The sequence below is a fragment of the Leptosomus discolor genome, chromosome 1 (assembly GCF_034619465.1).
Source record: "Leptosomus discolor isolate bLepDis1 chromosome 1, bLepDis1.hap2, whole genome shotgun sequence".
Classification (NCBI taxonomy): domain Eukaryota; kingdom Metazoa; phylum Chordata; class Aves; order Leptosomiformes; family Leptosomidae; genus Leptosomus; species Leptosomus discolor.
The window spans coordinates 103,271,699-103,288,988 of record NC_141391.1 but is presented as its reverse complement, the minus strand read 5'-3'; the positions used below and the strand labels follow the sequence as shown (position 1 = coordinate 103,288,988).

General features: G+C 37.0%; 1 protein-coding gene across 4 annotated transcripts in view; it reads right to left on the bottom strand.

Moving 5' to 3' along the window:
* The window catches only part of SYNJ1 (synaptojanin 1), a 66,289-nt gene that overhangs the window by 14,350 nt on the left and 34,649 nt on the right, over window positions 1–17,290 (bottom strand). For 2 of the 4 annotated variants that reach the window (XM_086477804.1, XM_086477815.1), the window contains 11 exons: window positions 16,033–16,173; window positions 15,461–15,653; window positions 13,951–14,109; window positions 11,686–11,842; window positions 11,228–11,345; window positions 10,896–11,111; window positions 10,028–10,106; window positions 8,821–8,983; window positions 6,695–6,901; window positions 5,578–5,706; window positions 4,958–4,996 (listed from right to left, as the gene is read on the bottom strand). In XM_086477804.1, coding sequence (XP_086333930.1) covers window positions 4,958–4,996; window positions 5,578–5,706; window positions 6,695–6,901; window positions 8,821–8,983; window positions 10,028–10,106; window positions 10,896–11,111; window positions 11,228–11,345; window positions 11,686–11,842; window positions 13,951–14,109; window positions 15,461–15,653; window positions 16,033–16,173 — 1,601 coding nt within the window. Of the gene's footprint in view, window positions 1–4,957; window positions 4,997–5,577; window positions 5,707–6,692; window positions 6,902–8,820; window positions 8,984–10,027; window positions 10,107–10,895; window positions 11,112–11,227; window positions 11,346–11,685; window positions 11,843–13,950; window positions 14,110–15,460; window positions 15,654–16,032; window positions 16,174–17,290 lie in introns of all 4 variants that reach the window. The other 2 variants (XM_009960871.2, XM_086477825.1) reach the window with 2 other exon arrangements.

Sequence of the window (17,290 nt, the reverse complement as noted above, 5' to 3'; positions counted from 1 at the left end):
GTCACTTGTAGGAGACAGCTGTTTGTAGCAGCATGGGGAAACCAGACTGATACGAATTAAGAGATCAGCAAATACGATCATGTTTAGAAACATGCTATTATTTCAATTTTACATCATAGTTGAAAGAATTTAATTTCTTCAGTATTCACTCTCCACAAACTTTTGTAAATTCAGAATGATATTAAATGTCAGTCTTGAAACTCTCCTAAAGCAGAGCACACATCTATACTCAAACACTTGAAGGTAAACAGGTACATCAGTTATACCCTGCAACATTTAAGTCTGCTTCCTGTAATTTAGAATACAATGTACTAAGTTTCTGCCAAGACTACATTTGAATAAGCAATTTTCTGGAAGAAATAAGCTTCCCACTTATGTATTGTATCCTACAGAATCGTATCATTAAATTATCTTCAAGCAGCACTCTGTACTTGGGAAAGCCGTATCAACTGGTGAGCAGTAGATGTTACAGTTCAGATTGAGAGAAAGATTTTCAATCATGCACAACCATGCTGAATTGTCTTATTTCTGCAATATGATCAAACATATACTGGGTCCATAAAATTGTATGGTAAAAACATGGTAGGACATAGATTACACTAGACAGTATGCAAGGAGAAATCCTTAAGGCATGCGCATAGGAAAGTAGTATCTGGCAACTCTGGAGTGGCTCAAGTTTAGAGGAAGGAAAGGGAGCCAGTGTTCAAGAAGCCTACCTTAAAAGCAACTTTTGCCTTAGCGATGACACAGCCTCATGCTTTCTCATCATGTGCCAATGTGTGGTATCTGCTCAGGAGCTCTCTATGATCTGTAAAGAGTGCTGTGAATTTTGTCAGATATGGGTGGAGGTGTCACTCAGAGTAGGAAGAGTGAAGGTTGCAGATGAGGCTGGTATGTGATTATCTCCAGAGATGTCTCTGGTTTTGCTGAACATCTGGTTCAAAGATGTTAAATACTAGCATATGTTATATATTCTGGGTGAGTTCCAGGCTCTGCCAATTAACATTAGATTTCCATCGCAAAAGTTTCTGACAGTGAACCTCTCTGCGAGGGAAGCAGCGCTGAGGAGGGATGAACAGAGAGCGTTTGAAAGGAGGGGGCACAGGAGGAGAGCACTGCCTGAGAACATTTCATTGCTTTCAGGTACTACACTCTGCCCTGCTCCCATGCAACCCAGAGCAACCCTGGGGGAGAAGAGAAAGCAGTAACCCATAGGCTACGAGAAGCCTACCTGCTAACTGCAGCAAAATAAAGGGAGGTGGAGAGCAGCCCAGTAGAGTATAGGACACTCCTCTGAACCCTCTGTGCTTACAGAGACCTAAAGCTAACTGGAGAATTAATGCAAATAGACACAATAAAACCTCTCCAAGAGCAGGGAACTAGCCTGTTCATTTCACAGATCTTATGCACTTTCCCCTCCCAAAGCTCAACTTGGCCCATACTTTGAATAGGTATTTTCAGGATGCTCTTGTCAAGCAAATCTTGTTGTGTGCAAGATGATCAATCAAGTCAACTCCTTTCAGGAGAAGGCAGGCAGAGAACCTCTTTGACCATAGCACATACAGACATGTTCCTATGTTGGGGCACCATATAGAGGAAGACTTCTGTGCATGAGGATTTCAAAAAGTTTTGCAAATTTAAAAATATTCATTATAAGGTAGAGAAAGAGCATAAAGGTCAAATATCCCAAATTTCACTTACTAATAATACTCTTCAACAGCAATAAAGCCAAATTATGGTGCTGTGATAATGCTACATGAAGTGGCGCTATAGGAAGATTTTAATCTTAAGGACAATGAAAAATGTACACCTGAACCTGAAACACATTTTTGGGTATAATTTTAAATTGTTACTGTATATAGCTTGAAATCCCTATTGCAGTTTGAAACAGTATTTCGCAAGTAAAGGTATCACATACCTGTTTTAAATAGTATTTTAAGGAAAGGGGTTGGATTTATAGAGAAACAACCAGTAACTTATGCCCTGACAGCTTTTAGACAGAACTGCAGGTTTTGCAAAGATTACATTTACACAATAGCTTAATGGAAAATAAAAGCAACTCCAACTTCTCATAAAGCAAAATGTGCATATATGTACACATGTGCACATGTGTGTGTATATATATATACACACATACATGCATGAAATCTAGGCCATTTGCCTACATTTGAACAATGGATTTACTGTTTCAGCATTAAAGCTTCTTGTTTCCTCCATTACTGAACATTCCTTCTTCAGCAAGAAAAGAAGGTGCTCTTCCTCATATTAAAAAACCAAACCAACCAACAAAAAAAGCTTTTTCAAAATTACTGTCATATCCTAATCCACCCAAACAACCTGAACTTTGCTCTGCCAAAAAAAAAAACCACCCCAAGAACTACAGAGGAAAAATAAAGACCTTGAAAGGTTCTTGCAAGGCTAAGTTTAATGTGTGACTATAAATATCAGTGCACACTTATACGTACTTGCTGCTTGGGTGCATGTATTTTCATAGTTTAACATACTTGTGTTTCTTTTAATGTCAACTTTATTACTGTATTTTCTGGGTTTATTTTATGTCTTTGGAGGATAATCACAGTGAAAATGTAATGCATTTTGCCTGAATTATTTCATATACTGAAAATACTGTGCATTCTCTCAATCTTAACCCCATTTTAACAGTTTAAACCAATGATGAAAGACAATTATAAGCCTTTCCTGCATTAATCAGGAAAAGTCTGACCAATATTATTAAAAGAAAAAAAAACAAACCAAATGTTATTTTTTAACTTCAAGTAATTTAAAATTAGCAGCCTTTATCTTTTTTAATGTTCTGTAAGAATTTAATCTGTAATGTCTTAAAAAAATCTTGGGTAAACAGAGTGCAACATTTTAATTTTTAACTACAAACAACTGAGAGCTTATAAAATCCTTAGTGGAAATCTTTTGTATTAGCAGGCAAAAAGCCTACCCTTTGCAAACCCCTGCAATGAGTACATAACCTTGTTTCCTTGAATTCTGAGTTACTTCTGATGTAAAATATGACCAAACTCTTAAAAAAAAAAAAACCCCACAACCCCAACTTAGATGCCCAAATCCTGCTCCCATCTTAAAAGCATACTGAACCACTAGAAAAACGTTATGGGCATTGAAGGGAGTGAAGCACTCAGAAAAAAAGGTTAAAACACATAAGCAAAAAAAAAAAAGTAACATTTAAAATTAACAACATTTTAAAGACATGAACAATGTCACTTTGCATGTGCTACAGAAGTCTAAAAACAAAGTTCGATACACTTATATAGTACACAGGGATAGTTTCACAGTGCTTTAGAAGCCTTCATTCTAGGTAAGAGAAACGGATGCCATTTCCCCAAGCATAGTAACACACTATGTCATTTATATTGCTTCCAGTCCTGTGCTAGCTTGCTCAGAGCTGAGCTCAGGTACCACCAAAAAGCAAAGCCTTATGCCTTATAAATGTGTGCCATGAGTGGAAAATGAAGAGGACAGAAAAACTGGGATGAGCTTTAGGTCAGAATAAGATATGAAAAAAAATATACTAAAGTCTCTTTTAAAAGATTGCATAAAAAGTAAGTTTTATGCAAGTTACAATTCTTTATGGAAAACCATGTTGGGAAAGAGGGTAAAAAAAGGCGGCTAGTCTTTGCACAACTGAGAAAAACTAGGCAAATAGGATTGTGTCAGTGTGTATAAAACTGTATAGGACTGAAGTAGTACAATGAATTAAATCTCACATATGTTGCGTGTTATGTATGAACTGGCTGTTCTCTAAAACTGAAGAATTTTAACTAATTTGAAATATTATGCCTTTGGCATAATAATCTCCTTCCCTCAACTGTATCTAAGAGCCATGCACATGTCCACCTGACATCAGAATAAGTTTAGCTGATATTTATGTACGATATAAAATAGTTCACTTTCTGAGATTGCTCAGAACTTTTGAATTATTCTCTCAAAAAAACCTCTTTCCTACCAACTGAGTGGCTGTCTCTGAAAAGCCATTAAGAAAGCACTTCAGAGCCACTAACTATTCTCACTCTATCCCATGTATTAATGAGCTGATTTAAGTCCAAGCAGGACAGCTCAACTATGAAGCTCGTGACAAAGGACGACAAAGATTAGTTTCAAGAAGCAGCACTTCTGAGAACACGAGTTGTTACTACATGCAAAACCAGATCAAGCTGGAAGAAAACAAAACTAGCCTGAAGGGTTGACAAGGCCCTCAGCTTTATCAAAAGGGAAGGAATTAGGAGAGGAATTATTTCAGGATTTTGTTAGTTTGTAAAGACCTGTAGCTCTCCGGTGCCTTCAAAGTAACTGCATAAATTCCTTTGCTAAGTTGGTGTTTCTGAAGTGCACACTAGTTCCAAGAACCATTGAGGATGTTTCACGTCTCTAGGAGGGGCTTAGGAGCACATTTCAGACTTGGAAACAGAAAATAAACTACCTGTATGTCCGCGTTCAGCTTAGAGACAAATATAGCTCAGTGACTTGGAGCTCTGTGTTAACTGGTGATCATCCAGGGGAAACTGGGCCAGACCAGCAGTAGTTTCAACTTGAACAATTAATTATTGGATAATCACTGCAAGTAGCTACAAGCACAGTCCATTTTACAATGCTCCTTCTCATGGACTGTGAGGAAAAAAGCTAGCCTTTTCACAACTGAAGACAGGTTTCTGCTTTCACAGAAACGCTAGCTGGGTATATTTTGACCAGGACAAAGTAATAAAAACCTGGAACGACTTTAATCCCTTTGACTATAATTTACCAACTTCTGGAGAAGTATTTTTTCACTAAAAAGTCAAATGTAATTCAGAGGGGGATACAAACCCTGAGAAAGAAATTACGCTGACATTTAAGAACTACCTTTGGACATCATCGTATTAAGTATTGTCACAACAGACCACCACAGTAGTTTTGCTACGTAGTCATATTTGAAAACAATTAAAATCATTACCTCCAAATTCTTTTCTAGCAGGTGCAGGACTCCTACCGCCTTACAGTATTTAAGAAATGAATGCAGCAATAATGAAAAGTATCAGTACAGTAAGAGGGAAGAAAAAGAATGAGAAAGTTAAAAATGACAAGGGTCAGTTTGTTATTAACTATATTGCCCATATGCTTCTGAACATCCAGTTTCTCTTAGTGCTCAATTGTTTACACTTTCAGATGGTCCAGATGAACTCTACATTAAAAACTTGGACAGGACAAAATGCATACATACTGATGGCAAAATGAAAGGAACATAAAACAATGAATGCACAAGATTATTTATCTTTTCTTTTAAAAATGAAGATGCTATAAAAATGAAAATGTTGAGTAAACACTGCTGTAGGAAGCCTACATTTTTAAACTGTGAAAATAAGCTTATAAAATTTTTAAAACTTATTCACTAAGCAGAGACAATAATATTCAAACGGTACTGAACTAAACACTTTAGTGAAAAAATTATATGTCCCATTGAGCCTCAAACCAACAATACAATACAATACATAGTTTGGGTGTAGACTTCAAAGTTACATCTCACAGACTTGAAACAAAATACTCCTGACCACCTGATATACGTCACCGCATTACCTGATGGCGGAGGCGGCCTCTGTGGCGGAGCGGGGCGTGCAGGAGGAGCAACAGGGCGAGGTGGTGGAGGACGCTTAGGCTCCAAGCTCTGAGGAGACTCTTTCTGCTGAGTACCAAGCTGAAATTCAGCTGAAGAACATGACAGAAAACAACACAAAAATTCATCACTTGTATACATTCTAATCACAGTAAAGCTTTTCTAATAGCAAGTTATTGTCACGAAGAAGACAGCCAATTCCCAGCCCTGAAAACAATGACAGAGAAGTTTTTGAGAGAGGGAAAACAAGAGGAATAAACCAATAGTGAAAAGAAGCAGATTTCCTAAACCAAGATTTTTGTCTCATATGCTTTAATTAGTATATGCTTTTCATGGAATCTTGAACATTCTTACAAATTGCAGAGTTCCAGATTTTTATTTTCACCCTTATTTGTGAACTAAGGCTGGAAAAAAATGTTACAAGAGGAATTCTGAAGGCATTTCAGCAATCTTTGCAAAGTTACTCCAAATTACATTGAAATAAACTGTTCTAGAAGCCATTCCAAACACTAATTCTGTATGTCCACTTTGTCACCAAAATAAAGTTGTGTTTAAACATAAGCTTTATATTATACGCCCAATTTACAAATCAGCTGATTACAATGTACATATTACAGCTGACAGGAGCATAAATTGAAATGGGCTGTATTTGAAGAGCATGAGTAAAGTGAACTAGGATTATACTGACACATTCAACAGAATTTTTGAACAGAGGTTTCAAGCTAATGAACTTAGAAAGCTTGTTAATCACATAACTTTTTGAGATGTCTCTTTCAAGATGAAATGCTGAAGAACTAAAGCAAGTTAGTTTGCAGTAGGGTAGATCAGTGGACAGTGTACTAAGACAGACTTTGGAAACAAAGCTCTTCCATTGCCCATTAGGAAAATTGAGGCACAAAGAACGAGGTGATTTGCCCAAGGCATTTTACGCATAAAATGCTAAATAATGACAAGAATAGCCTTTTATATTAATCTGAAAGCTCTATTAAGATAAACTATAAGCTAGTATTCTACCACAGGGCCATACAGCTTCCAGATTGTATAACAGCAATAGAGGCAGTCAAGCGATGTAATACACACTGTGTGTGGAAACAGGTGGTCCAGGAGTTTTTGTTGGTGCTCGGCTCGGTCTCACCGGGAGCGTAGGTCCATCTGACAGCGTAGGGGATTGACAGGGACTGGAACGCGGTGAAGAGCTGGGGGAGGTTCCAAGACCAGAGCTTGAAGTTGGCTGTAGGTGCTGAGGAAGGATTTCTTCTACTTCAGCACTATAGTCATCTATGTCTCCTAAATAACAAACCCCACCCCAAAAAAAGAAAAAGTATGTAAAATAAAAGGAACAATAGTTATTTATTTTAAAGAGTGGGGAAATTATAAACTGATTCCAGGTATAGGATTTTCTGCAAAAAGCCCTCAAGTTCCAAGGAATTTGCTCAACAACCAACATATGATTCTTGCAAAATTACATATGAAGCATGCGTATGTATTTCAAGTTGAAAATGCTCCAAATGCACCATATATATTATAGATATATATTATAGGCAATTAAAATATCATGGCAACTGTAACGTTGCTTAATCAAAGAAACAATTAGCTGTACAAGGAAGACCTTTGCAAAAATTATTTCCCTGGTTTGCAATAGATGGCAAGATTAATTTATTCTTCAGAAGGCTGGGCAGGGGATTTCAAGATACCTGCTATTTGTAATACCTTGTTTGAAAAGGTGTAATGATATTTCAAAAAAAGGTTCAACATGGACATGCCTTTGAAAAGTAAACTGACAATTTAGAATATTTTTGTGTTGGTATTCAAAATGCCTAACATAGACAATTATCCCATCACACTCCAATAAAAGACCATAGTAATCCTTTCTTCTGTAACTTCTAGGCTTCCCTCTCTTCAGATACACCAAGGACACACAGTGTTCTACAGAAGTTCCAGCTTCAACTCTGCACTGTTCAGCACTAACAGAGTAACCAGGCTGCTAATCAGATACTAGCTCTTGACTTAAGAGTCTTGTGGGCTTCGAGATGTCACATTTTAAAGACATTTAAAGTCCTGTTTCCTACCTGCATTGGAAAACAGCATCTTATGACACCGAGACTAATGCAAATTCCAAGTTTTCATACAGGTTTCTCATATCTGTACCCTTACCAAAACATATCTTCCTTTATGAAATACCTATACAAAAAGCCTCAGTCCACTCTTTCCAGTATATATAGATGTCATCTCTTTTCTTGAAACCTTTGCAACATAATATTTGCTACTAAGGAGCCTTGATAAAAATTCAAAGCAAATGAGCTACTCAAACAGATCAATATAGACACAGTGACTACATCTAGAAAGTACATCTGTTCAAGAAATGACAAAGAAATGACTCTGTAAAATACATATGGAAATGCAATATATACAAGAAGTGTCAGCAGGTAAGGTGTGGGTTTGGGGTTTTTTGGTGCTGTTCAAAAAACCAGCTCTTTTACTTGCTAAGGATATAAGAAGAATACATTTTTATGTAGAGAAATGAGTGAAGCAGACCTTTCATAAAAATTAATAAGCTGTGATAAAGTACATAGATTAGTAACATGCAAGTAAAGAAAATGTAGAAGCACAATCACTCCAACAGTGATACCCAGCAACTTGAGGATTCCACTAGAAAAGTATGACATGAAAAGATAAAACAACCTTCAGGGAAAAAACAAAACCGATAAGAAACAGTGAACCGGAAAACAGCAACTCATCAATGCTGAACATCAGCCTGTTCCAAAAAGCAGCAGAGGCTGAAGGTCTCCTTGCCCAACTCATATTTGCCTGCCTGTCAACAGCTCACCAGGTGTCTTTATGGGGCTGGTAAGCACATCAATGCTTAGCATGGGTGCTCATTAGTCCTATTAATCTATTATGGGCATTGGCAAAATAATAATTGGTTTGCACTCTGAAATTGTGTATATCCTGCTTATATACAGGTAACAGTAAAGTTGCCTGAATGAATAAAGAGAATGTCAGCAAATCAGTAAAACCTAGAGATACAGTGCAAACTGACACTGCTCGACAAGTTGTCGTGACACTTGAAAATAATGGGATTTCTAATTTACCTGTTTTAGATGGGCATAAACTTGCTAAATTAAAGTACTGATACATGCATTAAATCAACCACATTATTTAGAACTGTAAGCATTTCAAAACGAGGAGTACTTTATTTCACAAACCTTCCATATCATAGTCTGCAGTAACCTCAGCATCTTCACAAAGCAAAGTGGAACTTGTCGATGAAGGCAGCCCAATATTAATCTTCTCTAGGTTCATTTCATCTTCCAAAGTTCTGATCCAATCTGGATTTTTCAAGCTTATGTTTATAATCCTTCCTAGTAGCTGAATTGCCAAAAAAGTATGCACAAAACAGAAATTGTTAAGAGCAGGAACACTGAAATTCAGCATTCCAGATTTAAAAAGAAAAAAAAACCCCAACTACTTAAAATATCACAAATAAGATCATCAGAATTTCTGGGACTAAAAAATAACAGTGACATGACATGAAAATAATTATGCTTTTCACTTCAGTTTGGTAATTAAGTACTTTTATGTAGTTTAAACTGTTAATTACAACTGTTTTTCTAAAGAAAAACTAATAACTTGTCTCATAAGATTTTCCTTTTCAGTTAATAGGAAAGCTTCTGGTTTCTTTATTCTGACAGAAACACCAGTCTGTGTAAAGAAAAACAAACCTGCTCATAAACTACATTAATGAGGTAATTTTTAGAGACTGATAAAACATCAGGCCTTCATTCTGCAAACTGACACATGACACTGAGCCCCTATCCTACATGGACTGATCGTCAGTGAAACTCTTGGCAGACGAAAGGATCCATCTGCAAACATCATGTTACAGAATCTAAGTCTTAACAGGAATGTAGATCAGTAAAAATTTGAACACGAAAATTAAAATTTTTACAAAGATTAAATATTGGCCCTACAGAAGTCAATGACAGTTGAAGTTTTGATATTAAGTGACTGCAGTACAGGAGTTTTAAACAATTGCAGGCTATAAATGTGATAAACCAGTTCATACTACAAAGTCAAGGTAAAAACTCTTCTTTTTAAATCATTAAAAAACCCAAACAATTAAAAATCCCTCATTTGATGAAGATGCCCTTCAATATTGGGTCTTCATCTCTCTAACAGTCCTCCTCCTAAAAATAAATTAAGTTTGGTACTTCTCTCAGCTGGCTTTTGAAACTCAACATAATGCTATTTGGCTATCAAACCCAAAAATATTAGATGCAACAGTCTAGTATGGAACATGAAAAACTTTTAAGAATTAAAAACAAACAAACAAAAAACCCAACCCACCCCAGTATTCTTTAAAAAGTTGGATTTTCTTTTTGCTATACAAAAGTTCAGTAAGTTTTACATTACCTCAGTACCATTCAAATTCATAACATTCAAAGCAGAGCTTCCTTCCAAAAATGTTACCCACATCTTGTCTTCCACAAACCTGCAAAGTCCATTGGAAACAGTAATTAAAATACTTTATCCTACTTACTAACTTTTGAAGCCTCTTATCTTGAAGGGTTTTTCAATGTTTCACTTGATGGAGAAGAATTATTTAAGCTCATTAAAAAATATAATTGGCTAATAACCTTTAACTGAATGTATCCTTGCAACAAAAAAAAAAGGCAAAAGAGAACCAGGTAAATATCACACAGCAAAAGCAGTATCCTCTTAAAAATTATGTGACTACAGTTACACGTTTAATAGTAATTGTGTGGCTACAGGTTAGGTATTTGTATTAGGTGTTCCACATTACATAACACTACGGACATGGAACTTTGCTCCTAGTCTTCTGAAAAACAAAACAAAACAACACCCCAAAAAACCCAAACGAAATACCACAACACATACAGTTCAATTAACAGCTTAGTGAAGCCTCAACATTCACATGGATCATCTCATCTTCAGTTCATTTAAAGCTACTAACCTAATTGTAAATACAAAATTTGTATAAAATTATATAAATAACAAATTTTAACTCTAATTTCTGACAAACTCAGTACGATACTCTATCTCAAAAATAAAGAGTATCTGGAAACATTAAGTCTGAAAACTGAGACACATACAGGTGCGTAAAATTAATTTTCAACTGTAAAGACATTGAAGTTGAAATCTAAATGTTAACAATGAAGCAGATCATAACTGAAATGCCCGTTAAGAAAGTAACTTTATTCAGGAAATAAGTGGGAACAATGAAGAAGAATAGAGATTAAAAGTAAAAACTCTTTTTAACCTTATAAGTATAACTTCACCATAGCTTGCAAATTTTTGAAGAAGATCATCAATCAAGTTATCATCAAAATAGTTTTCTTCTGCTGAAGAACTTCTGATGGAGACCATTACAGTACCATCAGGTGGTCCTTGCATTGCGATCACCTCCTTATAAACTTTTTGTCTCTCTTCCGCTTCAATTTCAAATATGTCAATGTCAACCAATGCAACCACAGGTCTTGGAAAAAAATACACGAGAAAAACCTGTAAGTAGAGTATCTGAGCAATAAAATATATAACACGAATATTAAATAATCAATGATTAGGAAGTCATGTATAAAATAAAACTGAAACCTATGATCAGACGTTTTCAGCTCTGCTCTTCCATAGTGCAACAGAGTACCAGGATTCCATGTATAAGGGACATTACTGTCATCGTGAAAACTTGCATTCAGAAGATCCAGGTCATCAGCTACACTCAGCATTAATGAAAAAAAAAAAAGGGGGAAAACACAATGATTGCAAGCATAGGCTTTAAAAAATGAGCTATTTGTAAAAAAAGAAAAGAAAGTAAACCAGAACCAAGTGTTTTACAGAAAAAAACAGAAGTTCCTTTGGAACTACTGAAATACCAGTAACTGGTATCTGATTCCTGATCCTCCTGGTCAGTGTATTTATTGCAGATGCTATTAAAAGCTTTCTGTCTCATACAGGTTTAGGGATAGAAGCTCAGAACCACTGTGAACATCACTAAATGGATTCTACAAGCCAGTTAAAAGAATATTGTAAACAATTTAAGGAAGCACTCAAACCTGATCGGTCAAAAGGCCATTTTCTTCTTCTCCAAAGAATACGATCTGTCCATGCCGGTGTGCGACATTTCTCACTGGTGTCATAGTCATCAGAAAACAGATCATATTTGTATGTAGGAGCAAAATTTATTTTCCCTTCCAAAAATCCCCTAAAAATCTGTAAGAAACAAAGCAGTTATGTGCCATGCCAGAAGACAGAAACAGATGGGAAACAGCTTGAAACTAATCAGAATTCTCTTTTCTAACAGTGAAAACCTGTACACGCATTTCAGAGGAAAAAAAAAAAGGGGTCATTTGATAATATGAAACCTTCTCCAAATTTTATCTGCTGAAAACATGCTACATTTACCACCAAGACTAAACAGTGACCCAGACAGATCATCTTTAAACAGAAGCATGTCAACACTTGTATCTTCAAACCCAGGCTCACGAGCAACCTACTGTTCCTCCAATGTCATTCAGAACTCGAGGTCATCCAGAACAAGATGCTGTCCACAGCACTTTAATTAGTAGATTAGCTGCTCATGCATCAGCAAAAGTTGGTTTATGTTTTATGTACCAATCTGAACATGCGAAGCATTCCCCCAAACTGATGCAAGACGCCCAACAATAAATAGGAGTTATGGGTGGGGGGAAGAAAAATAAAGAGTCCTTTAATACATTCAATATAAAGATTAGAGAGATAATATCACTATTTCTTCTCAATTGAATAGGAGAACAAAATAAAAAGAGGTATTTTGTGAAATTAGCCGCCAAGTGTATGTATGGTATTTAGAGACACAGAGTCAATTGAAAGGAATCAAAAAATCCATCAGGTACTCTGCAACACAAACAGATACAGCCAGCTGACACAAGACCCTAGAAGGCCTGGAGATTTGCTCCCTCAAGTGTTTAAACTAGACATAAGCTAAAACCGTTTAGTTAACTTAACCAGCTGCAGCCTTGAGTTTAATCTTGTATGGGCACTTCTACTCCACATCAGAGATCTGTAGAATATAAATCTAATTTAAATCTTATAGTCGTCTGCATCGACAGGTTAGCCTGCATTTCTTGTTGGAAACAAATTGTCAATTTAAAAACCACCATCAGAAGATCCACAACTTCTGAGACAATTTATTAATTTATTTGCCTTCCGTAATTATTTCTTAACCTACTTTTACAAAGAAAGTTGCTATGTAAACACCTCTTCTGAACAGCAAATATACTAGTTAACAGCCACATGCAACAACTGTGGAGCTACCCTCGGGGGCCAGCTGGTATACCCTGCTGCCCAGCCAGCCACTTCCAAATAATGGAATATTACCCCAACAGTCCAATACTACCTCTTCTTCTCCCCAGCCAGGAGACTATTTTGAGTCTTTTTCAAGTTCTGGTAGTTTCCATAGATCTTTCCAGGTTTATAACTGCTGTAAGTGTCCCCAAGACCTCTACACCTCCCTTGTTTTGGTCAAGTTAACAATCATGCTGTCTGCCCATTGGAACGTATGTCTCTCTTTCGCTAGGAACTGGCTTTAAAAAAAAGTGGTTTTCCTCCTGTTCTGATGCACAAGACGCCAGCACAAACGGAAAAGAACTCTAATTCAGAAAAAACCCTGCTTATGATCAAAGTTCTGGCAAGCAGACAAAACTAACAACTGAGGATTGTCTCCAATTTTACCGTCTACAACATTCCCATGTAAAGCTGGAAAGAAAGAATACCCAATTTCACATAAAATTTGATTCATTACAAATATTCCTTTAATTGCTTCATGCTGCCTCCCAAGAAACCTTAAAAATCTAAAATCTGAAGTTTTCTTCAGACTGTTATTCCACGATCTTTTTCTTTGTAAGTAAAAAGGCTACCGTTTGGACTATTTCTTTTTCCAACAGAATGACAGTAACAACATTAGGCCTATGACTATAGCAATTTAAAGTAAACAGTAACATTACCAAAAGAACTTCTAGAAGTATTTTTTAAAATAGTTGCACATGATAAAAAGAAAAATTATAATTAGTAAACTCCAACACAAATTTCTAAAAAGATGATAGAATTTCCTTTTTTTGGGGCGGGGGAGAGTAAGAAAAAACTCACTCCCTGCCTCTTCAGGTCAGTTACTACAAGTCAGTCAGTAAATGTTGCTATGTCCCACCCTTCCATACACTACCTGGACAAAAATGATAAGTAAAACATGCTGAGGATATAGATTTACAGAAGCACCACAGAAAATTGCTATAGCCAAAAAGAAAAAGAAAGTATTCTTAAGTGTGGTAACATTTTTAAGATACCTGTCCAGAATTTTTCTGATTCATAAGTTGGTCTCCCGCTATAAGAGCATCCCAGTTCTGTTGTCGTATTAGGTCCTTAACCTCCTCATTTGGAATATCTATTCGATAATTAAAGTCACCACACCAAAAGATATAGTCATGGGAAAAGAGCATCCTTCCCTGTAAAACAGAAGCACACAATGAAGTTAAAAACAACCAAGCGACAAATTTACTACTTCCAGGTGCCGAAGTTCAGTTTTTTACTGTAAAATATGCATAATTTCTAGCTGATGAGGACAACCGAAAATACTCAGCATTTAGTGTTCATATGGTTAGAAAAACATAGCCAACTGTATGGCATTCACACATACAGAATATGAAAGAAGGAGGAACATTTCCTATGTAGTTTGCATTTCTAAAGAAACATGAATCATCTGAACTGGATTCTAAAATTCTTCATCTTTCTGCTCTTGTTTTAGAAGCCTGCTCTAAGATGACGACTATTACCTGTGTCACAAAGAGGTTACAAAGGAGAACAAAACACCACCTTGGGATCTTGTGGTACAATATCCTGACAAACTGCAAATCTAGGGTTTTATTATTCAAATTTAATTGAAGACTTCAGTCACATACAATTTTCATGGCTAGGGAGAGACAGAAGGGCTCTGTTAGTTTAAACAAAGCCTAGGGTTTAAAGTGAGAACTTCTGCTTCCCTCTTTGTTTTGATTTTTCCATTGTCCTTAAGTAAATCAAAGCAGATACGCTGGCAGATTAAAATAGCAGCATTTAGGAAATTCTTCCTGGGGACCATAACAATATAGTACTTTCAAGAAAAGCTGTACAGAATACAGTACTTTCAAGAAACATGACTATGGGGACCAATTTAGAAATTCAAAAACCCTGTAAAACAAGATGTCAGACTCCTGCACAGCGCCATAGAAATTAACAAAGGACAGTTCGACTACAAAATTTAAGACAGCTTTAAGTCTCAAGGAAGCATTTTGTGGCACTGATAAAAATATTAAGTATTTACTTGCTGTTTGTATGTCTGTACCATAATCCTTTATGAGAATATGGCACAGTACTGTACAGTCAAACTCATTGTTTACAATGAACAAACAAGAATGAGTTAGCAAAAATCATTCTTATGTATCAAAAATAGCACTGTTTCCCATGGCTTTTTTCTCATAGTTGATTAACTCCAGTGCCTACAAAAGTTCTACTGCATGTCAAGAATCTATAAGGTCTCTTTCCTATGCTAAATCCTTGATGCCTAATGCAAGTGAATTCATGCTTCATCATCTCTGTCAGTCATTGTGCTGGAAAGGTCTATTCTTTTTGCAGTCATCTATTTTAATAAAAATTGTGGGAACTTCATTATCTCTGAGACCTCTAACCCAAGGAAATTTGATTCCCATGGGAAGCTGGGGAGGGGAAAAAAAATAAATAAATAGAGCTTTTGGATGACAGTGCTGGAGCTCAAAGGGTTTAACTTCTCGTTTGTTATGGAATTTGAACACTGTTGCTTACCATTGGAAAACCGAGCTTGCGAGCTATTTCTATGAAGTCTTCGTTTCTCTCTTTAACTTGTGATTGCCCTGCAGCAAAATGACTGCAGACAAAGCAAAGACTGGATGTATGAAACAACATCCGAATTGCTACTGCACCTTTATTACCAGTGGCTCCTCCCATGCCAGTCTTTACAGTATCAACAGCAACATCCCTAAAAGAGTTAAACAACTATTAAACCTTCAAATACAATGGTACAAAAGTTAACAGCTTTAAATATGTCTGAGTGTGACATTATGTTGGTAAGAGAACATTTTCACATTGTTCTTTCATCATAAGGCCACTGGGCTATTTTTAAAAAATGCCAACAGCTAGTGAGCAGGTAACAACATAACACTTCAGCTTTTCAAGCTTTCCTGGCAACTGATGAGGCATTTAAAAACTAGGATAAAAGAATTTAAGCAACTAGTTCCCCAGAAGATCAAATACCTCTTTTAGAGCCCCATACGCTTCTTAGTACACTTGTATGTTAGCTTGCAATACAAAGCAGACCGAGGGTGACCCAACTTGGTCACAGCCATGTGTTCACTGACCTGATAAAAGGAGCATGCTGGGGCCTGATGAACACAAAAAGGCAGACGCCCACCAACTGCTCAGAAGCCAGCAGCACATACTTGTAATCTCTCGATATAGTCTTCTGCAGCTCAGCAGCCCAGAGCTTCTGATTGGTTGTGCTAGCAGTGAGATTAAAAATGCCAGTTTTAAAATAAATCAAATTAAGCAGGCACCTAAACTGTTGATCTAGTTGAACAAACTTCATACAATAACCTTAACTGAACCTTGGGCCAGTAAGCCAAAGCCAAGTTGTGAGAGGTGCTCAAATGCCTCCTAGCAAAGACACCAGCTATAGACTGTCATGACATTATCATTTCAAATTCAGCCTCATCAAATGCTGCCTCACTTTTCTCAACACCATAGACAATGTTAGGAGCCAGGGATATCTTTCCTGTACTTCCGAGGCTAGACCAGAGGAGCAAAACCTAAGAATTTTTCTAGGGAGTTACTTCCTATCCTGGAGCTCAGTCAATACTGGAAAACAGAGACATCCATCACCTCAGATCAAGAAGAAACTTCCTTAGAGACCTTATACACTATGTTTTTCAGAGCTAGCGTTGGATATAAATGAAAAATATCAGACCCTGAAACAGCATTAACTAGACATAGTGTGAAATCAGGAGACGACAAACTGCCACTTTGTCCTCACGACAAAAGCCTGTGCAAAGCTTGACAGTGTTATAGGCTTTAGATGCCTTTTCTAGTGAGTTAAAGCTCACTAAACACCAGAAAACACGCAAAGCCTGCAGACAAAACAATGGACAAAGTGAATACAATCCTAGGACTACTCAAAGACTTCACCACTGATATCGCTGATAGTTGGGGTGCATTAAGAAGAGTGTGGCCAGCAGGTCAAGGGAAGTTACTCTCCCCCTCTACTCTGCCCTGATGAGCCCACATCTGGAGTTCTGTGTCCAGTTCTGGGCCTCCCAGTTCAAGAGGGACAGGGAACTACTGGAGAGAGTCCTGTGGAGGGCTGCAAAGGAGATTAAGGGACAGGAGCATCTCTCTTGTGAGGAAAGGCTGAGAGACCTGGGGCTCTTTAGCCTGGAGAAGGGAAGGCTGAGAGGGGACCTTATCAACGCTTATAAATATCTAAAGGGCAGGTGTCAGGAGGATGGGGCCGGGCTCTTCTCAGTGGTGCCCAGCGACAGGACAAGGGGCAACGGGCACAAACTGGAGCACAGGAAGTTCCGCCTTAACGTGAGAAAGACTTCTTTACTCTGAGAGTGACAG